Here is a 23,116-nt window from a genome sequence, read left to right on the forward strand (position 1 = left end):
ATGTCTCAAATTAATAACATTTTTCATTTCTGTCTCTGCAATTACACTGGCAGCTTTTTCCAGGGCTCTTCAAGGCCTCCTCGCGCTCTGATTGCCTCTGCCAGCTCCAGCCACCCCAACAGCAGAGCTGAGCTGCCTGCCGAGCAGCCTGCGGTTTCCATGGAGACGGTGCCCGCATGGAGGGGGAGGCAGGCAGCTGCCAAGCGGAGGCACGGAGCCTGACCAAGACACCCCGACTCCTGAGGTCCTCGGGACAGACAGCTTAGCCTTTAGCCGGGAAATGACAGGGCAGCAGGACAGAGCAGAAAGCAAAGTGAGCTCTGAAGCGTCTCCGGGTGGGATGCACCGCTTACCAGCACTGAAGGCAAATAGCAGGTCTTCACGATCATTTAAATATATGGCTACATACAGAAAAGTCGGATCTGCTTCTCTTCAGATCTGGAAACAGCGTTTCTAGAATAGGGAATTTTCATAGACTTACTGAAGAAACGGCAAATCGCTTTGGAGTGAGCTACCATTTGATGTAAGCACATCATAGTGTGTATTCCCGACTGTGAGTCGCCCTATTGTGTGCCCACCACAGGAGTCTGACCATCATCTTTTTCTGACATATACACAAAATCCTCAGTTTCTAACTAATATTCTTAAGCAAGATCTGTGTGATTAAGAACAGGAAGTCACAGAGACAGACTCCTAGAAGTTAAAGCACATGTAGCTGTTCACATCAGGCACTCACATTTCTGTCTACCACAGGAAGGCTGTTCACCAGTAATCCAGTTATCACCCTCCCCCAGGCAAATGGTACTTCCACATTCATCTCTCCCTGTAAAGTTCAGCATGGCCACATAACTCTCATCGCCTGATGAAACTGGACTGAATGATATAGGACTCAATTTTATGCTTCCCTTTCTCTGCCCCAGTGGATCATGGAAGAAAGTTCTATAATGTCAGATGCACTGGCCTGTGTCCCAGACTGTCTAGGATTATCCAAGTTTCCAATCCCATCTTTCACCAACACACAACGAAGACGGAATGACTCCTCATCTTTTCAGATGCAGAAATATGGGGTCTATTTGTTAAAGCAGCAACTCCCAGCTTATTTCAAGGGACACACAACCTCCTTGTTCAACCATAAACTGTTTTATCAAGATATTTTGTGTTCATCTGCATGAGGTGCCCAGAAAATTATGGCAAATTCCCTCTTAAAGGTTACAGTCCTGTAACTTATCAGTTACTATACAAAAGGCAATATATAGTAAATGGAAAACAATATTTCTGTAAGGGTACACTTTGAGCTGAGTTTAAGAGAACAATTAGCACAAGAAAGTGTCATTAAGTACTGATGTTGATAAAAGAAAACAAAGAACCCAATCAAAAAATGAGCAAAATAAACAAGTCTCCAAAGACATGCACATGGCCAACAGAATCATGGAAAAATGTTCAACATCACTAATTGTCAGGGAAATGCAAACCAAACCCACAATGAGTTACCACTCACTCCAGTGAGAATGGGCCATATCAAAAAGACAACAAACAACAAATGTTGGTGAGGATGTGGAGAAAAAGGAACCCTTATACCGGTGGTAGGAATGTAGACTAGCCCAGTTTCCATGGAAAACATTTTTCAGGTTCCTCAAAATATCAGAAATGTATCTAACACATGATCCAATGGTTCCACACTGAGGTACTGACCCCCACAACACCAAGTCACTACTCAAAGGGAGATCCAGTCTGATGTCCGCTGCAGCGCTATTTACAATAGCCTGGTTATGGAAATAACCTACATGCCCAATGATAGAGCAGTGGGTAAGAAGATGTGGTGGGTACACACTATGGACCCTACTCAGTATAAAGGAAGATCAACCCTCGCCATCTGCAACAACAGGGATGGCCTGGAGAGGATTATGCTAAGTGAAGTCAGTCACAAGCAGAAAGACAAGAATCAGATGACTTCACTCGTGTGTTAAATACAAAAAGAAAACAAAGGAATTGACAAAACTAGACCAAAACAGACCCAGAAATATGACTGCAGAACTGATCCAACTAGGAGAGGGAGAGAGAGTGTAGAATCGAAATTGGGAGGGACTCAAGGGTTGAAGGTAAAGGACTATGGGTCCTTGGTGGTGGGTGAGGCATGGTGACATACATTTGAGGAGGTGTGAACCTCAAAAAAAAAAATAAAAGATACTGATGTTGTTGAAGAATCAGTATACCAAGAGGAAGGCATCCACCTTCTCCTTCCTTCTTTTAGCTACGTCTACCACATGTATGGTGTGGGCTCTATGATTACTGTCATCATCATTATCATCATCATCATCATCATCATCATCATTAGAGCAAGAGAAATACCTGGCCTGTTATGGCCCAGAGGTCATCATGGTTAGACCTCATTCAATCTGGATGGTACAGGGACTACAAAAACTTTTTAGTACCAGTTTGTCCCACATAGTATTTGGGGCATATTGACCTTGAAACAAAATTACTACTGTTTACCTGAAATTCAAATTTAACTAGGCATCCTGTGCTTTCATTTGCTAAATCTAGTAATCCTAACCAGGATGCACATGTTCCAAGAACCACATGGAATTCAGAAGAAGGCTAGTCATAAGATGTTAAAGATTGTCAATAAGGTGATTCATAAAATAAAGATGAATTACTGGGGGAGGGTTATAAATGGAAGGAAGAAAAGATTCCCACCCATTTTAAGAAACATTTTCAAAATATATGACAATAACAGCCTTTAATTCTATAAAAGTCACATACTAAACACATTGCAACATTTTGCAAATTTTAAGTTCCCCATGTCTTACGGTTATAAATCATCATCAAGAGAAAATAGCTTTTCCTTTTTCACTGCTTTTTCTGTAATTTGACAAATTATTCTCTTTGCCTTAACCATAAATTTTGGAACTAGATGATAAAAAAATATTTTATGCTGACTTACTATTTAATAATTAATAAATCAATTTGAATAAAAATTCAAAAGTATTACCACATAATCCAAGGGTATTAAAATCAAAGGAAAACCTCTTTTCCCTGGTAGAGACCTTTAAAAACTTTGAACAGGTGATTTTAAAAACATCTCATGTTAAAAATTGGGTTTGCAAAGTGAATAATCACTCTCTTTTAGACAGGAAAATTGCAAAGATAACACAGAGAATTTCCATACACCCCACTCCTGGCTTCCCCTCTGACTAACATCTTCGTATAATTTGTTATAACTTAACAATGTAAATAAAGCCACAAATTAAAAGAAGAAATTAAATAAAACCAATTTGATACATTATTAACTAAAGTCCTTACTTTATTCAGATTTACATAATTTTTCCCTAATGTCCTCACCCCTCTCCCAGAAGCCCAGGGAGCTTCACACTACATCTTGCCTCTAGGTGTCTCTGGGATCCTCTTAGCTCTGACCACTTCTTAGAAATTCCTTAGTTTTCTATTTTGGGGCACTTGGGCTGTTTCCAAAGCTTAGCTATTGTAAACAGTGCTGCTATAAACATAGGGGTGCAGGTGTTCTTTGGAATGGATGTTTCTGTGTCCTTTGGGTAAATACCTAGGAGTGGAATTGCTGGATCCTATGGAAGCTCTATGTTTAGTAGGTCCAGAAATCTCCACACAGCTCTCCATAGTGGTTGGACCAGTTTGCACTCCCACCAGCAGTGCAGGAGAGTTCCTTTTTCTCCACACCCTCGCCAACATTTGTTGTTGCTAGTTTTTTTAATATGTGACATTCTCACTGGTGTAAGATGGTATCTCATGGTGTGGTACATATATACCATGGAATATTACTCAGCATTCAAAAGAGATAAACACATGCAATTTGCAGCAACATGGATGGCGCTGGAAGGGATCATGCTCAGCGAAATAAGCCAAAAAGAAAAAGAAAAATACCGGATGGTCTCACTCATAGCAGGAATCTAGAAAACTTAAATAAGGGATCAGGAAAATGAATAACTATAAGAAAGTGAAAATCAAAATCAACAAAAAACTATGAACCAGAGACACTTTTGGGGGGGTGGGGGCCGGGAGGGGAGGGATTGGGGTCAGAATGGGGCATGTGCAGTTGTATGGGGGAATATAAAAATAAAATTTATTATTTAAATAAATAAAAAAAAAGAAATTCCTTAGTTTGATGACCTTGAGAGTTTGAGGATTACTGATCAGATGTTCTGTAGAAGGGCCCTTACTTGGGATTTGCCTGATATTTTTCTCATGCTTAGACAGGGGTATGAGCCTTCAGGAGGAAGCCACAAAAGTCAAGTGCCCTTTTCAACACATATCGCTGTATTAAGGGTGCAAAATAGATTTTTTTCCATTGACAATTTGTATGAATTTCTTACTTGTCTTCTTAGAGACCGAGTTATTTAATACTCCCAACTTTTCACTACCAACACATCCATGTTGATGTAACCATTTGGAGAAGACTTGTGAGTTTAATTGCATCAATGAATGGCATTCTTAGATGAGGTTTAACAACATCCAGAAGGATCAGTTGACATTTTAAAATACAAGAGCCAAAAAATAACTAAATAAAAAACAGTGAAACTAAGAAAAACAGTCTCATGAAAATATTAAATATTGCATTTATTCATCCTTTAAATAAATCTCAAGGGGCTTATAGACAAAAGTTACAATCGATCAGGGAGGCTGAAAAATCCAGAAAGGATAAAACTGCTGATGAGAATGACAACTGGCTCCTTCCTCCCCACTCCCCAGGGCCAAACAAACCCGCTGGCAGTTCTTTAGGTTTCTCAGGGACTTAAGTTAATTTTTTCCAGCCTTGCCAACCTTAATCCAATCAATGGTTTCCCCCATGACCCAAGCGCTGGCATATCCCTTAGTACTTGAAAACACATGAGAATTTGAATCTTTGTTATTAACCCAATACATGAAGGATTTCTGGTGGAGATTATAAATGTTACTGTGCAATTACCAGTTAGCTCCTTGATGAATGAGGTTAATGACAGATTTATATTACCTTTTTCTGTAGGTCAATATGGATTGCATGTCAGCAAGTCCACCTACCCTCATCAACAGTGCAGGGTGTAGCCCTGGATCCCTATTTTCCAAATCCCCAGAATGACTCTCAAATAAAACCTTTCCCAGGGACTACCTTAATCAGGCGAGGTTCTCATTTCCCTGTGTGCGTAAGACTGGATGCCCTGTGCTGAAGTCACCAGCCAGAGTGCTGAACCTCAGCTCTGCAGCTCAACACTGTAAGGGGCTGGACACTGCCCACCTCCACGGCCACGAGGTCGCTGGTGTCTGGACACCACCGTCTTTTCAGTCACAAAACCCCTAATGTGAGCTCAAACATGAAACCTGGCCAGTGATTTTAAGACATGATTACAGACAGATTTCAAAAGCTGAAGATGCAGAGATAGGGTTCCATGAACACAATGCTCCAAGAGAGAAGTCATTTAATCCAAATTATTGCTTGAGTGGACAGCAACAATTTAACATCAAAGGAAAATACTCTGATTAAGCGCAAACTCGCCCATCCAATGACCCTAGTTCAACAACTTCCAGCATTTTCTATGGGCAGGTTTTATATTTCAAAGACATACTGTGAATAAAGGAATAGCTAATTTAAATAAAAAGATTTTTGTGATAGCAGAGTCCAAACATGAGATATGAAAGTTTCTAAAAGCAAATACTTCTTTTTATGTTAATATTAACTCTGAGTTACAGACATTTCCTGTATGAGATGAAATAAAAGTAAACATGAAAGTACTAAAATACCTCTCTGGAAGTCACAGAAACAGGCTCCTGGTATTTTATTATGTAGTAGTAAAAAAAAAAAAAAAAAAAACCTCTATCTCTAACATGTTAACATTTATTCTCTAGAAAACATCACCACATTGCCAACATATATCATTCCAGGTCTCATGCCAAGATTAGCATTTGTATAATTATGTAATAATTTACTTTTCTTTTAGCTGACAATATTCAGAATCATAGATGCTCTCTTCAATTTAAATATAATGGGAAATGGAATATAAATTCACCTTGAGAAAATAAATCTACTTCTGACAATTATATAGGATGATTTCCCACAACTGTGCCTACACTCATCAGTTCTTTCTCTAAAGATAATGTCTTCACAAGACAAGATCCTGGGAGATCTCTTCCGTGGGAGACCCTTTGGCTGTTTTGCACTCCATGCCTACTTTTCTTTGAGACAATGGTTATTGTTCTGGACACTGCCGGTTTTCATTTTTAAGTAAGTTTAATGTCTTCCTTCATCAAAACTGCTGGCATGTTTGTATTCCATTGACCATGAGATAATATGCCCTAGAAAAACCACCTGCTGTACTGGGGATGCCAGGAAATCACCTGACAGCTGACTTGATACGTAAAAGCAATATACTCGCTTGGTACATGGCAGTGCAGGCAGCTCCTACTAACTAATAATCATCATATTGATCTCGGGCATGCACTCAGTGATAGATTAGCTGTCTTTCATCAAGTCCTCCCATTTCAACGTCTATCTGTGATAGCACCCAATGGTTATTGTATATTAAAAATTTATCCCATGTAAAGCCTCTCTACTTAGAAACCAGGCAAGCTGGGATGCGCATGAGTTCCAATTTGTACTGTATGAACATAGGATGTATTTGAAAGTCACTCCAATGACCAACCTTCAGGGAGGTTGTATTCTAATGGAGAAATCAACATAAAAATAAACTTACATTTTTTATTTATTATTATTTTAATTTACATATTTTTACATCATTTTTCATTTTTGCACAATGTATGCATTTTCATCTTGGTTATAGAAAAAAAATTTTAAAAAAGTTTATCCTTTTATGCCAAAAAAATAATAAACTGATAAATAACTCCCACTTCTCATGCATGCCGTGAAGACAGAACAGGTAATCATAGCTTTAGCAAGATGATCAGGAGACAGACAGATGGCCAAGGTAGCCACAGCCAATAAGGCGGGGGTGAGGGGACAGATGAGGTAAGACCGGAAGGGGTGGACTTTCTCTTTCCTTGCTGAGTTTGAAGCAAAGGGGAATTGTGCTGGGGCTTAGAGAGGCTGCTGTGGAGATGCACAGCACAGGTGAGGCAGGTGGCCCCTGAGGAGCCTTCTGTGGAAATCCTAGGAGACTTTGGCAACCTGGATCAGCACGATAACAAGTGGGAGGTTTAATCAAGATAAGAAACACTGAATGAAAAACACATGCAAAATTCAAATTTGGACACCACGTCTTAGCAAATATAAAAATGTGCACCTGGGTATCCAATCTAGCATATTGTTCAGTGCCACACTCTATATTTATAGATCAAAGCAAAACATTTACAGTGAATTGAAGAGTCACTGAAAACACTTTCAAGGATGATCCACATAACTGACCAATAATTTTCATTCAATTAGGGAATAATTCTATGCCAAACACCTCAGATCTGAAACCAAAGTGGGTCTTTTTCAGCTACAGGCCTTGTTGGTTTTGCCCTGTGGTCTGTTTATGGACTCAATGTCCACACGAGTGACCTTCTAAGAAAAGGCAGCAAGCGAGATGCAGACACCAAGGCGAGGCAGCTGAGGATGCAGCGAGAGGCCACATGCATGCCAGGAAAAGTGTCCACCAGGAAATGAATCAGCTGGCACCCTGATCTTGGACTTCCAGCCTCCAGGACTGAGAGAACAAGTGTGTGTTTAAGTCGCCCATTCTGGGGTATCTTATTAAGACAGCTGACTAAGACAATCTCATGATGTCTTCATTTAATGAGGTCATTCCCAGGACGGTTGTACTACAACAGACATGTCATGGTGGCTTCCAGAACTTCCGATTGAGGGAAAGCAGGCCTATTCTGCAGGTCATTTTTAGGTAATATTGACTCTATTCAGAAAGGAACTCAACTGTCCACTCAGCGCTACATATCAGTCTATGGGCATGTTGTCCAAATGGTCACCACTGCCCTGGTGACCTGCAAATAGCATCACAAAAGCTGCTGGCACCGTGATGTCCTCCAGAGCATAGCACCATGTCCAACACTGCAGTATCACACTGTGTCTGAATTTCTGAGCTTCATGTGCATGTGCAGCTGAGCGTCTGGGGAAGTGGCAAGGTTTTCCAGACTGGGAAGAACTGAGCACTGGGAAGAACTGACACTGCATGTAGCATGTCGAGTCACCACCAGGGACTGGCCTCCACGCTTTGTCATGGAAGAGAAGCAGCCTCACCTTTCCCCCAATGCCTAGTGATATCTGACTCCAAAGGTAACATTAGCAGTGACACACAGTCACCAACATGCTACTTAAAAGAAAACTATTCAACGACAAAAAAAAAAAGTTGTTCCTACAGCATGTGGGTAGCTGTTTAATGTAAAAGATGGGTGTATATATACTGAAAACCAATAAAGTACAATATATGCAAACCTGAAGTTTGTCTCATAGTTCATACAATAATTCATTCCCAAAAATATGGAGGAAAAGCAACAGGCACTAAATACAACTGCGTAAGCGTAGAGGACATTGAGAGCAACAACGAAAAGAGGTGAGCTAGAGAAGATCTTCTCTGGATAAGAGCTCAAAAATCATGTAGCCACCAAATCCTGGACCGCCACATCTCAGCTAGCTAAGATGATGAGTAACTGTAAGGAACAGTGTGTAGATTAAACTCAAATGACAATCGTCTTAGGATCTTCCAGATATATGCAAATAGGACAAAATCTAATTGGCTCAAAAATGTGTGATGCTGCTTTTGAAATTCTTATTTCAAAAGATCACTCTCAAAAGATGAAATACAGGAAAGCCCTCATCATGTGCTATAAAACTCAAAGGAATAACTTGCTTCTATTTCCTCCCACACCTGGTTCAGTTCAACTCAGGGGTGACCTGCCATTCTGTAGGTACAGTTGTGCCACCGCAAAGTGGGTAATGGTCAGGCCATCAGAAAGCCACAAAAACTCCTATTTATTATCCTATGTACATGTAATTTATGTAGACATAGGACTGAAAGATCTTGAGTCCTCGGCACAATCAACAAAATCTAACAGAACGTGTACATGGGAAAAGTGAAGTATTTCAGAGCTGGGACAGGAAGGAAGGCTGCAATGGCTACCTGAGTTTGAATTCCACTTCTGAAAAGGACAAAAATTAACATCCTTTAACAGAGAAATTGCTAAACTATGCCAAGAGGGGCAGATGATCCAGTTCTGGAGCACTTGTTGTTTTCTAGTATTTTTATTATTTATAACTTACTGTTTCTTCAAAACTTATATTCAGTTTGTTGACTGAGTGAAATGATTAATGTACAGTCAACCTGCTTACTCAAAAAGCTGTTTTGTCCCCCAAATTTCTTCTTACATCAGCCAAACTCCCATCTCCTCTCTGAGAGGTCGCCAGAACATGTTTGTCTTCTGTGTCCACAGTCTATATTTGTAGAGGAAGAAGGGGTGTCCCTGAGCCTCAGTTTCCCCAGCCATCTTCTTGCCCCTATCTTCTCACACTCTGGGGTTCACAAGTACAAGCTAAGTGTACCCCCATTACTGCCTACACAAGAAACAAGGAATCGCTTTACAATTTATCATGCAATCCACCCTCAACTGCAGAAAGAGACTTCAGATTTATAATAAAAAAGGACCATATCTGAAACTGCTCTAAGCAGTAGAAAAAACCATGATCATGATCTCCTCCTGAGTACTTAACACTTTGCTACTCTTGAAGGAACATACTCATACTAGGGGGTAGCAAATTCCCTCTGTACTTGCTTCAAAAGTTTTGAGGATGGGGAACAAATACATTTTTTTCTGTGTTTGAAGCATGATCTCTTCCTATGGACAGGTAGCAGAGTGATAAGAATTCTCTAAAATTTTGTTCAAAGTATTTAAGGAAATATGCTCAAAAAATGGAAGCCAGCTACAGTTCACACTTCTAAAACCTTTGTGATAAAGCCTTCCAGGCACCAGGCTCTGCAACCCACCAGGAGAGAAAATCAGATTCTGGGGACATTTCTACAGACTTCATACTCTGAGGAACAATCGGGTCTCATTCCACTGCCCTCTCAAGCAGCATATATCTGTATAAAAAGAAAAAAAAATAGAGGGACATTTTGAGCCATTTGGTATGACTTATAATTTTTCAACTAGCATAAAGAAATAACAGGAATTACTTCCACTGATGGAGAAAGGAGAATTCTTCCTTTAAGCAAGACCCAATGGTGTATAATGTACAACCATTAGAGAATTGAACATTTCATAACCATATTAGTAATGGAGGTCAGAGATTTAGTTATACAGATAAGAAAAACTTTTGACTCCAACTCTTACCTCCCAAAATTAGCCTATTTTTGAAGCACATCAAAAGTTCCAGGCAATGTATTTTATACTTAAATGCTTGCATTTTCACATGAATTATCATACCACATTCACAAAAGCCTGTGACTTTTGATCTTAATATTCAAAAGACAAAATAATCACATATGTGGAGTCACAAGATAATGCAGGTATCCAGCGGATCCCAGAACTCAGAATTCTAATCCACTATTTCCTCCAAGCCCCAAAATGAACGAAGACCAATCCAACAGACTCTAGTGTATGAACCCCTTTAAAACATGCATATGCACAGCCCACAATTAACTGAGTGCTTATTATGTAACAATTATTATCCTATAAATTAAGGATCAATATTTAAAAAGACAGATTACAGGTATGGAGTCATGGTGATGCAGAGTCTTATGTAACCAGAGAGAAAGTGACATGTACCTGGAGACACACACATGATATGACACAAACATACATGTGTCCATGTATCATGTATGTGATGAATCATGCATGCTACAGAAAATCACGTATGTGCCTGTCAATGGCATTCTAGCTACTCTTCCCAAGGAACTTGCAGCACTGGAGGCCACACAACTAAGGGACCACGACACAGTTTCTACCTGTGAGCTCAGACTGGCCCTTTCCAGAGGCGCCTGGGCCTCTGCAGGTGTGTGATTACACTTCGGGTGGGGAAAGCAAGGGCAAGAGTTAGAGAGAAGATGTTATCTCTATTACTGAAAATAGCAAAGGTGTGTCTCTGCTGTGCATTTAGGTACAGAGTCTTAATTTGTCCTCACAACAACCTGATGATTCAGGAATCATTATTTCCCTTCTAGCAATAATGACACTCAATAGTAACACATCCACTAATTAAAAGTGGAAAAGTTGAGCTATGGTCTCAGCCAAGCTGGAACACAACTGCTCAGTTATTCCCCCCAGCACTGGCTCCATGCCATATTTACTACTGAGACACCCAATCACAAAGTAATAGAACATTTTCTTTAAAAAGATCCCTCCTAGGAAGAGGGGATACATTTAACTACAAGCTTGAACAAAATGAGAATAACAACAAAATTAGGAATAAACTGGAAAACATAGCAATGGGTAATGCAATTACTATAGACAAATAATATAAAGCAGTAAGAAAAAAGTCAAATAGACCAATGGAGAAATATGCAGACAATACGAAAAGACAATTCACAGAACACTTAAAAGTGGTAATAAATTAATGCAATATTTAATCCCAGCCATATACAATGAAAAACAAATTAAATTACAGGAAAACACAATTTCCCTATATTTAATTGAAAATTGGCTTTTTCTGAAATTATAATGCTCACTATTGTTAAAATAACAGGGACAGTGGAACACTCCTGTCTAGATGAAAGAAATACATATTATATAACCTTTCTGGAAGACAGTTTGACAACCTATATCAATAGCTTTGGAAACATTCTGTTCTAAGAAGTAATCTAGAGAAAATTAGCTGATGAAAGCTCCTTATTTTTAATCACAGTATCATACATATACAGTCAAAAAATGAAAATACCATCAATCTCCAAAAATAGCAAGTTATTTATGCAAACTAAAGTACACAAAGGTATAGGAAACAGACACCAAAAATGAATACTAATTATATGAGAAAAACCATCTCACATGTTGAAAAATAACAAAACAGAACATGAAACATTTTCTAACGATGTGATATATTAGGATTTCTGCCAAAATACAATCATTTCTGAAACCTGAGCTCATATACAAACTTTAGCTTCTTTTGTCATTCTATAATTTCAAAGCTTTTACAAGCATGCATTACTTTTGAAACATTAAAAAAAACTATTTGATATAGATTAAAATATTTCATTGATATACTACAGAGTTCTAGAAAGATCCCCACTTGCCAAAGCTACTTATTATATCTCAAATTTAAAAACAAGAAAACGATGTACAGCACTGATTAAATACATATAATAAACATTCCATGAAGAATGAACTTTGTTAATGTTTTATCATGCAGTCAGCTAATTAATGAAACTTATATCAAAGCAAATATGTAATTACATATTTGTTATTACAAATACAATATTACAAATTTAAAGGCAAGCTTTTTCTTCCAAGCTGGCAATAAAAAATAAATCAAATTATGATATATTTGATAGGAAAAAAAACACTAGAAACCTTGTCATACACACTCTGTTCTGTGTTTTGGGTACATGCATGGTATGTGTGCTGGGTATCATATTCAATATAGTTTTCTTTCTCTTGATTTTCTTTAACTTCCACTATCATAAACACTTCGCCTAATTAACTATCCTTGCAAAAGAGAACTCCCAGCTGTATAATGTTCCTTTGGACAGAGACGTTAGAATATATTGATGTATCTGCTATGGATTTAAAAGCATGACTGTCTTCCCACCCAACTCAACCAAACTGCCTTACCCATGAGCACCAAGCCCCATCCTTCCTGCACCACCTATCATGTCCTGGGTGAACATAACATGATTTTACTGTTTCAAGAGTTTTCACGTAACATCCATTTCACCTGTCCACTTTCTGAAGAAATCCTCCACCTCATTTCAATGACTCAAAAGAAATAAACAAAAATGCAAATATGCTTGACCTAATCAGTGAAGACTGCATTATAGACATGAGGCTGAATTTGGGCTCTTTAATATTTAGGATACTTGGTTTGCTGCCAAAGAAGGTGCTCTTCCTGGAAATTAAATTATTCTGTTACTGCAGATAATGACTGCTATGTTACTCTAATGTTTGAGAGACCGAATAAAAGCATCAAGAGCAAAGAATAAAATTTATCTTAAGAAATGTGCTTTAAGTTGAGTAGTCATGCTCAGAATCAAATAAAACATTATGTTTTATTTGGAAATCCTTTCTTTTTTGGCTCCTTCTTGATTATATCCATTATTTTCCTTATTAAAAGTTAAACACTAAATGACAGCTAAATTCTGATTATTCTACACTGAGCCAGAAAGTGCTATGAATAATAGCTAGCATGGATCATCACTTACATGTGGCTTTGAAAGTCAGATTTTGACTTTTTATGCCTAATTTGCACAACTTACCAAGGCATCCAATTTATTGGCAAAGTCTAATATAGGAAATAGGGAAGAAACATGAAGAATAAGTTATTTTAAAGTTGGTAATACATAAATAAGCTGAATTTCAAGGACCAAACTCTCTATAAATCAGCCAGGGATTAGACATTCCCTGATGGTAGTGTCAAAATACCATAAAATATTTAGAGAGCTCAACTACTAAGGAAAAGTGTGAAAGCTACTATATCCAGAATTCCACAACCAGAATTCCTGATAGGCCAGGTCAATGTGGAACTATTCTCCCCTATTTCTTATTAATTCTGTCCAGGTAAAGGAAAATTAATGTTACACTCCTGCCCTTGCACCAGCCCTTCCCTTCTCTGCAAGAATAGCAGTTTGGCTTGCTCCTGCCCTCCTGCTCTGGAGATCTCTCTGCCTGCAGAGAGCATGGCTAGGGTTCATGGGCTCAGAACCCACTCTCAGGGAAAAGGCCAAGTTCTGGGATGCCAGTCAGAATCACATCAAAGCCACAGCTCATCAAGAGTGACACATCACACATGACAACAACTCCTTTATCTTTTTTTCCTCTAATATTCCAATGTTCTCAGAACCTGAAAGGTGGCAGGGGCACTAATATTTGGGATCTTAAAAATACCAATGATCCACATTTCTGCATAAATTTTATAATACAAGATAAATTTATATACCTTTCTGTGATTTATGTTGTCACATATTTACCTGAGAAAATATCACAATCAGCATTATAAAGTTATAAATGACTAAATTGTATAAAAATGTGTACAGAATACATTTTTCTTACTTCATATCTATGGGATCAAATTTCTAAGGACAGTTGTGATAACCACATTTTTTTTTTAAGGTTTATTTATTTATTTATACAAGCACTGGGTACAGTCAGAAGTGCAGGAGGGTGAGAGAATTCACCAGAGCCAGAGCGGGGAGCAGAACAGGCAGGCTCACGATGTACACTGTTGAGGGGAGCAGCAGGTGCGGCAGGAGAGGTCGGCGCACCATGTGGGACCCTCACCTGTGGCCGGGGATAGAACCAGCGCTGCAGAGGGTATGGGCAGCTTCGCAGCCCAGCACTCAACCGCTGCACCACCAGGGGAGGCCCGATAACCACATATATTAATGTGAAAATGTAACTAAGGAGAAAACTCCATTCCTTACTCAGCAGGATAAATGCATTCACTAACATCAATGATTGACTCTACTGTTCCCCATCATCTAAAGCTGGAAACATCCCATTAACACATTCCCTATCATTCAAAACTTGCAGAAATTTTGACACTTATATTTATTTAACAAAACATAATTGGCTCACTTGCTTACTTTGATCTGAAAAACTGGAAGGTCTTTTATTATAACATGCATTTTACTCTGGTAACTTATAATTGGCAGTTCCCACAACAACACATAAATTTGAATATAAATAGCCATATTTATAGTCAAAATGTTTTTCTGACTGAAGATAAATTAGTCTTCTGCTAGACAGGTCACATTCTGTAACAAATTCTAAGATACAAGCAAGCATTATTATCTTAGAAATTGCGTGCTGTGGGGTCACAGTTCTACCATAACAGTAGTTGGGCAAAATGAGACCCAAAAAGAGCTTGGCACTTCGCTGAAACTACTAAGGATACAGTGACAAGGGGAAAATGAGCATTTCTGTCCGAAAAGGTACCAATGCACACACTTACATTTTTTTCCAAGAGCTTGATTTCAATTAGGGGTGGAGTGAATCTTTTCCTTATGTAACTAATTTAGCTGTTTCCAGTTTCTTTTGATGATATAGTACACTTGGATTCACGCTCTGTGGTTCTAGACAGAGTAGATGTTTAACATTTGGCCTCACCAAAAGTGATGCCTCTTACACCATAAAATATTCTTTGTACAGTTTAGATCACTACAGAAAATTTGATCTTAGTGTGAGTAACAGGGTGAATAATACAGTGCTAATAGAAGGTATCAAAGTTTTGCCATTTCTGACTAGTGAATTGGAATCTTTTTTAAATAATTAATTCTCTTTTAGAGACTTATAAAAGAACTATTATATATTTCAATATGAAGGACTTGTAGGTTGCAGAATAAAACATCTGGCACATTTCCTGTGTGAATCTATAGAATAAGATTATAATACAAGTCGGGAGAGAATAGATTCATTTAATAGTCTTTGTTAGAGAGGGTGGTTGCCCATATTTTTAGCAATATATAAAGGAGACATAATTATCATTTGACATTAGAAGGGAGGGCAGGAGGGAAGGTGAGAGGGTGAGAGGGTGAGAAAGATCTATCTATCCATCCATCGCCCGTGTGTTTGCAAAGATATTTACAACTGACAAGTCACTTATGTACTTACTTTACTCTGAAACCAGTATTTTGAAATGTTGTCTTATTGTACCCATTTTGCAGCTAAATAATTGAGCAATAAATCTGGGGAACATATAAATGGCCAAAGACACAGCAATGAAGAGATAGAGCTGGGATTCATCCAAAGCCAGTGCTTTCTCCATATTTCTGCACCTGGCCAAAGAATGCCACATAGCATTACATGTACTTACTCTAAGGTATAGCCCAAATAACACTATATACATACAACTATACATTACACTGTAAATATAACACTATAAACATATAGTGTTATATATACACACCATATTTATATGTTCACTCTAATGCAAAGCCCAGCTTTTTCTCCAGAAATATATTTCTTATCTGAAATGACATCAGACTAACCAGTTTTGATATATAGGATTCATTTTACAGAAAACATTGCAGGACTCTTGCCAAGGGACACAGGTGAAAATCTAAGACAGACAGCTTTGATGAGGCAGTGTTTTACTTGTTTAGTCATTATTTTCATTTTCTAAACACTAACTGATATAGAGTACAACTCCAAATCCTAAGTATATAGCTAAGACACGTCCTACAAATCAATTTACCATGATGCAAAGAATGAAATTACGCTTAGCTGCTATGTGCTCAAAAGACAAACACCTGGAGGTGCCATAACTATACACTTTTTGTTATGAGTCTTAACATTTTTAATGGACCAAAGCACAGCATGATCGAATATTTCTGCAAGTTTCCTGTGCTGGAGGTACTGTTTATGAATATAATTGGATTCGTTAAATCCAACCAGGCAGTTTATTAATCAGTAGGCTAGACTGGCAGACAATGGGATAGAAACTATTTATCTATGGCATGTTTAATATTTCACATGAATCTAAAAAGGGGTTGCTCTGGCATATCATCAGACAAACCTGAAGCCAGCAACAAGTACCATGAACTCTTCCCACGCAAATTAACGTTTCACCCGCACCCATGGAAGAGAACACCAAGAAGTGCTGGGGTTCTCAGAACAGCTTGGGAGGCCGGATGATGAAAAGCTTCCTGGAAGCCAACTAAAGGGTCTGGCCTTGAAAGTGTATTTCTGTCTTACACATCAGCCAGCAAGGACCCTTCAACAGGCATACTGCACCCAGCAACAGCCCGGGGTTCAAAAATATCTGCCTTTCTCCTCTGGGCATCTGTTTACCCTCTAAATTATGGTGTTTCAACAAAAGGACCCTCCAGGAGGTGGTACCTTTGAAAAATACAAATCTCTATCATAAAATAAAAGCTTTTCAGAAGAGTAACGCTAGCATCACCCATTCTGTGAAAATAATGTTCAAAGAAACAACCATTAGTGGATATTCAGATCTTCTGGGGCTGACCGTGAGAACAAATAGAACAATAACACTTCTGGCAGCTCTCAAAATGCAACAGTTCCTACTTTAGCCCACTGGCTTGTTACAAGTGGATAGACCAGACCATAAAAAGAACACCTGACTTTGTGGATAAATGATAATAAATTATTTTAAATTATTTAAAACATAAAGTTAATGTCTTCCTCCAGAAGGGCAACCTGATGAAACTTGCCCAGACTGCACAGCAACAATCTGGCATGAAGGCAGAGCCTGTTAAAGGGACTCTGAGAGGCACAACAGAAAAAGCCTGTTTTATAACATTCCCAGGGAAAGCACTGCATATTCAATTATATGTCAAAAGTAATGTTAGGTTTGAGAACATAACTTCAATTTTCATTTTAAAGGTCATCATGCAAGTGATATTAACCTTAGACATTATTTAACAAACCTACAAATTGCATTTTCCCACTAATATCATTTGCATTTCATTTTTCTCTCTGATGAACCATTCCCCCTGGAGAACGAATTGGCTTGTATTCTATTGTGAAAGATGTAAAGCTGATGGAAATAGTGTAATTTGACAGTGGATGGCTTTTATCAGAAACAATGAAAACATTAGTGACACCTATAATGATCAGGTTATACAACTACACAAACATATAACAAATTAAATCACTCCCTTCCGCAAGACTCTGACAATTTTATTACAGCAACCACCTCATGTACTTACTAGGATTGTCACTCAATCAGGTACTATCATTTTCAATCCACAATATAGCATAAAACTCACACACACACAACACATGGGCTTTCACGCTCGCCCATCGGCTGCTCTCTGGGCACACACAGGCTCGCGGAACTGAGAACACAGACACCGGAGGAAAAGACAGACATGAACGTCTACTTCCCCTGATGCTGCTTTGGGAAAGAAATACTGTGTTGAAACAATGAGGCGCGCGTAAGCGTGTGCTCAGTGTGCTGGTGGAAAGTTCTCTGAGTGTGAATAAGGTGAGACTAAGGCAATACTGGGGAAGCTGGCGTCAGGGTCCTTTCGACTGGAGCAGCGCAGACCCAGCGAGTCTCCCTGCAAGGCTGAGAGCTGCAGGCTGTGTGATCACCAGCCCCCCAAATTTCAACCTCTCACGCTCAATGCTCAATGCAGTCTTCTTCATTTAAGCCCTCAGATCTTGGACTGCAGAGACCAGGGAGAAGGCTCCCTAACATTTCCCCGAAACATCAAAAATGGATTCTGCGAGGTGGTTTGGAGCATCTGGTCCTCACCTGAGGATGGAGCATCTGGTCCTCACCTGAGGATGGAGCATCTATCTGGTCCTCACTTGGGGATGCCCACCCCTGTCATGCTTTGCCCAGAGCGAGCCCCCACTGCCAAGCCAGGTTCACCCCTGGAAATCCATGAGTCCTATCCAACACTTCTCCCGGGGACTGGGGAAGTGCGCAGCTCTCAAGCCCTGTAATCGTGTGGGGACCAGCACAGAGATGAACTGAACCACCGTCTGCAGCCCGAGCTCCTCCAGCTGGACTCACAATGCGCCAACTCCCAGGTAGTTTCGGCCCCTCCCTGTCTGCACCGAAGTCGCTGCCACCAGCATCAAACACCCCAAATACTGGCCACACAGTTCCTAAAAGTGAAAAGCCACGCACCCAGGCCCGAGGCTGCGCTTTTAGCATCTTCTTTTGCCAAACCCGCCTATGTGCTCCCTCACATCGGGCACGCGCGTCCACAACACCTTTCAGGGCCAAAGCAAATCAGATCAGTTTAGGGGAAACGCAAAGGGGTGTTGGGGGGAATAAATAAGACACACCTGGAGGCGCCGCCTGCCCCTGGTCTGCGCTTTCTCCACACCCTCCACTCCCCCCACACCTGGCGAAACCCAAGTTTAGGTGCCTGGGAAGTAACTGCTCTCGGTGGGAAGCACACCCACCCCTACACACCCCGACAGCCCCCAGCCTGTTCCCCCACCCCGCAGACCCGGAGGCTGCAGCCCTCTCCGGCGGCGACTCGCCTGCGGGCGCGGCGGCCGGGGCGCGCGGAGCGGCCATCGGCGGAGCCACCCGGGCCGGGGAGGCGGCGGCTCGGCGACGCCAGACCAGCGGCGTCGCTCGCAGCCATTAATTACCGATCCCCCCAATATCGCCTCGCGAAGCCCCCGCCCCAACACACGCGCCGCTTTCCAAACCTGCTTCCAGGCGGCGCTTCCCCGAGCCTCGCTATCTATTGTCAGGGCGCGCCGGCCCCCGAAAGCCGGGGATCGGGCTCACGAGGCGTCCCCGGCGAGCGCCACGCACAGCCCCGCGGGGCCCCGGGTCCGGCCGGCCGCGGGAAGGGGCGGCCACGGCCATGGGCGCGTCTGGCCAAGTGTCCCCCGCTCCTCTAGCCAAGCATCGTCATGACATTGAGCGTAAGGGCACCGGCTGGAGGGAGCCCTCCCCACCCCCACCCGCCCTCGCCCGCGCAGGGGGGACGTCGCGGGGGCCCCGGGCGGCTCCGGGGGCCGGCGGGCGCCGCGCGGTCGGGGCTGCCCCACATACGCCTGCCCGGGGCGGGGGGCGCAGGGGGGCCTCGGGGAGCCGCGCGCGAGCCGCTGCGGGCGCGGCACTGACCGGCCCCTTCCCGGCGCCGCGTCCCCGCGAGGGTCCGGCGCGGCGATCGCGCCCGGGCAGCGCGCACCAGCCGCGGGGGCGCGGGGCGCGGGGCGCGGGGCGCGGGGCGGGGGCCGCGCGCGCGGGGAGGCCCCGCGGGGGACTCACCGATCGGCGCGGCGCCCGCGGGCTTCCTGGCGAACATGCACCCGCCGCCGGCGGCCGGCGCTGCGGGTCCGGGGAGGCGTGCGCGCCGCCGCCCGCCTCAGGGCGAGGTCCCGACCTTGGCCCCGCGCGGCATCGTGCCTGGCGTCGCGCGAGCGCGGCCGGGGCCCGGGCGGCCGGCGGGGCGCGGGGGCGCAGGGGCGAGCGCCGCGGGGGCGAGGCGGCTCCCGACGCGAGGGCGCGGCGCCCGGCCCGGCCGCCCCTGGGCGCGCGGCGAGCGCAGCGCCCCCTGCCCGGCTGCGCGGGCTCCGCGGGCTGCGGGCGCCTCCGGGCGCCGCCGGCCGGCCCGGGAGAGCCGCCTGCGCCGCGCCCGCCGCTCCGCTCGGCCGCCTGCCGCCGCGGGCGCGAGCCTGGGGCCGCCGCGGCGCCCGGTGCCGAGCGCTCCCGGGGGCGCCCGCGCGCGGCCCGCGCCGCCCGTGCCGCCCGCGCCGCCGCCGAGGGCGAGGCTGCCCCCGCCGCGCGCCGCTGCCCCGGCCTCCCCCTGCGCCCCGGCGGCCGGCTCGGGCGCCCCGCGAGTGAGGCAGCGTCCGCCGCGCCGCCCAGAGCGGCCCCGGGTGCCGAGCATGCCCAGTGCCGCCGCGAGGGCGCAGGCGGGCCGTGCGCGCTCCACTGCTCCGGGTTTGCGCGGCGGCAGCGGCGGCCGCGGAGAGGGAGGAGGCCGAGGGCCGGGACGGCGCCGAGCATCCTCGGAGCGCCCCGCCGGCCCGGGGCTGGGGCGCGCGGGGCCCCTGCGCGCGGGAGGGACCCCGGGCGCGCCTGCAGCCCCGGCTGGGCCCGGGGCTCGCGGCCGGGCGCTCCGGGCCAGCGGCGGCCGCGGAGGGCGGCGGGGCCGGGGGCGGCCCGCAGACAAAGGGCAGGAGCGGCGGGGGCGCCGGCGGCTCCGTGCGCCCGGGCTGGGCACGGCTGGGGGGCCGGCTGGCCGCGGCGGGGCAGGCGCCCGGGCCTGTGTTCTCGAGCGGAGAAGCCCGGGGGCTCGCGCCGCCTGTCCACGCTTACCCGCTCCTCCGGAGGCTCCTCGCAGGCGAAGAACTGTCTCCCGTCACAGAATCCCTTTGGGTTGGAATCTGGAATGTGGGTCAACTTTCAAGAAAGACCCTGGCCCGGCCCGGACTGGCAGAGGCGGCCATGAGTTCCCCTCTTTCTCTTGCACCCCCTCTTCCTTTCCTGGTGCTCCTGCACCTCCCTCTGCACCGTCTTGTCTCGCGCCCCTGGCGCAGGGAGAAACAGACGCGCTCCCCGGGGGCCTGTCCTTGGTCTTCCTAGGCCCCAGGCCTCGCCCGCTTCCTTTCCAGGTGTGTGTCCGGCACCACCTCCTGGCCCACAGCTCCCTGATGCCGTGGGGCTTCCCTGGGCTCCTGCTGAGACAAACAGCCCCGTTGTAGGATCACCTTAAGGAGCCTGAACGCTGCCCAGGGCTTGTGCCTGGAAGTTGCCTGGCCTTCACCCCTGCTGCGCTGCCCAGAAGCCCTGGGGGCACCCTCTGCGCGTACCAGCCCTGGGCAGGCAGAGCACAGCCTGTCCCGGGGCCAGGGTCAGTGGCCTCTGAAGGATGGCACAGCTCACCCTCCCCGACCCGGTACCTCCCAGAGTGTCGGGGCTGGGGATCGCCAGCGCTCGCCTCTCCCCAGAGCTCATTTCTGAGACAGATAATCATGACAGACACAGGGCACTGGCGGCAGAGCTATCTGGGGACTGAGGCTTCTGGGTGACAACGTGCTTCTCCTCTGGGTGGGAAGAGATGACCCAGCACAGGCACCTGACTTGAGCATGTATCCAGGGCTAGTCTCCATACTTATGAAGTAAGAGCAAAGCAGAAGTTTTAGACAGGTCGAGTAGACAGGTCGAGTAGAAAACAATGCAATGAGCCACAGATGAAGTGAGAACTTTTGAAGCCATCAAATGGACTCCCCCCCCCCCCCCCAGTAAAGTATCATTGGTTACCATCCCTGTTAGTCTGGAGAAGTAGAGGATTTCCCCCCCTGGTGTAATCACTGCACTGCACCCACCCGCCAGGCACCCATGGGCCTGCATGTGGATCACTCATTTTTAACTCTGCTGCACCAGAACTGGACTGTGCATGGACAGCCTTGAGTTCATCTCACCTCCAAAGCAGTTCTCCAGGCTGGTTCCAAGTTTTAAACCAGCTCCACACGAACACAGACCCGATGCCTGTGAAGGAAGCCCCTGGAAGGCCATTGTTTCAGCACGTGGTGAAGGATAATTTTTAATCCATTTCTCAGAAAGGCAATTGAATCCGTGGGGTGTGCTGGTGTGGGAGGAGTAAGAGGCAGTGTCCATTTTAGGCCACATTATGTTTGACAGGGTACTCTTGTTCCTGCCTTAGCTTGGACCAGTTTTCTGTTTTGTTTTCTCTTACCTGGTCTTTGCATCTTCTAATTCAAGAAGTGTATGTATGTGGGGGGATAGTTGTGGTTGAAGGGAGGCCAGTTACACTTGGGATTAAATTTTAAGTAGGCACATAGATACTATCCACAGGAAATGTGTGCCTTTATTGCCTCCATAGAGCTAAGCAACAAAATAATTTTCTAGAGTATTTGAGAGTTATTTTTTAAACAAACAATGGCAAACCCTATTCACTCATCTTTCAGCTTGGAGGTGAAACGATCACGTTGTTTGACAGGTTGGGTGGGTGAGGTGGGTGTTGTTGGAGACCAGGGATACCCTGGGGTAACTTGATTTATTATGTTTGTGCCAAGTTTTATTGGAACATTTATGATTTCCCTTCTTCTAAAATAATTTGTCCATTAAGATATTATTAAACGCACAATGAGATAATATTAAAACATAAAATAATCATGTGCAGAGTTAGATCTTGAAACAACTCACTGCTGCCATCTTTTGCCTCCTGCTTCGGATATTCTTGTAAAAAAAAGGAATATTCTGATGCCCTTATCACTATCAGACTAGACTTATTAGCTTGTTATTTTCAAATTAGAGCGCTCAACACAAAATGAGAAGCCTTTATTGTGCTGTTTCTGTTTATGTGTCCATCGTTATGACATACAGAAATACATCTGAATCCAAAGTGCTGTATCCCTTAATGTTTCCAATCGCTTTTCAGAATTTGAAGCAAATCTATTTTTATGTAGAAGTTTTGCTTTTTTTCACCATAAAACCTAATCATTCAAGCTACTTTTGTAAATTTGTGTATCATTTTATAGTTCAAATATGGCAGTTTTAGGAACGTGAAACCCATGTTTGATCAAAGCAATTTAAATGTATTGCCAT

At 44.0% G+C, this 23,116-nt stretch overlaps 1 protein-coding gene across 2 annotated transcripts in view; it reads right to left on the reverse strand.

Annotated features, from left to right (window-relative positions):
- The window catches only part of CTNND2 (catenin delta 2), a gene marked incomplete at both ends in the record, with an annotated part of 698,753 nt that extends 678,906 nt beyond the window's left edge, over nucleotides 1-19,847 (reverse strand). For both annotated transcript variants that reach the window (XM_084233856.1, XM_084233855.1), the window contains one exon: nucleotides 19,811-19,847. In XM_084233856.1, coding sequence (XP_084089982.1) covers nucleotides 19,811-19,847 — 37 coding nt within the window. The remainder of the gene's footprint in view (nucleotides 1-19,810) is intronic.
- Nucleotides 19,848-23,116: the final 3,269 nt, after the last annotated feature.

Source organism: Talpa europaea (genome assembly GCF_964194135.1).
Source record: "Talpa europaea genome assembly, chromosome: 5".
Lineage (NCBI taxonomy): Eukaryota > Metazoa > Chordata > Mammalia > Eulipotyphla > Talpidae > Talpa > Talpa europaea.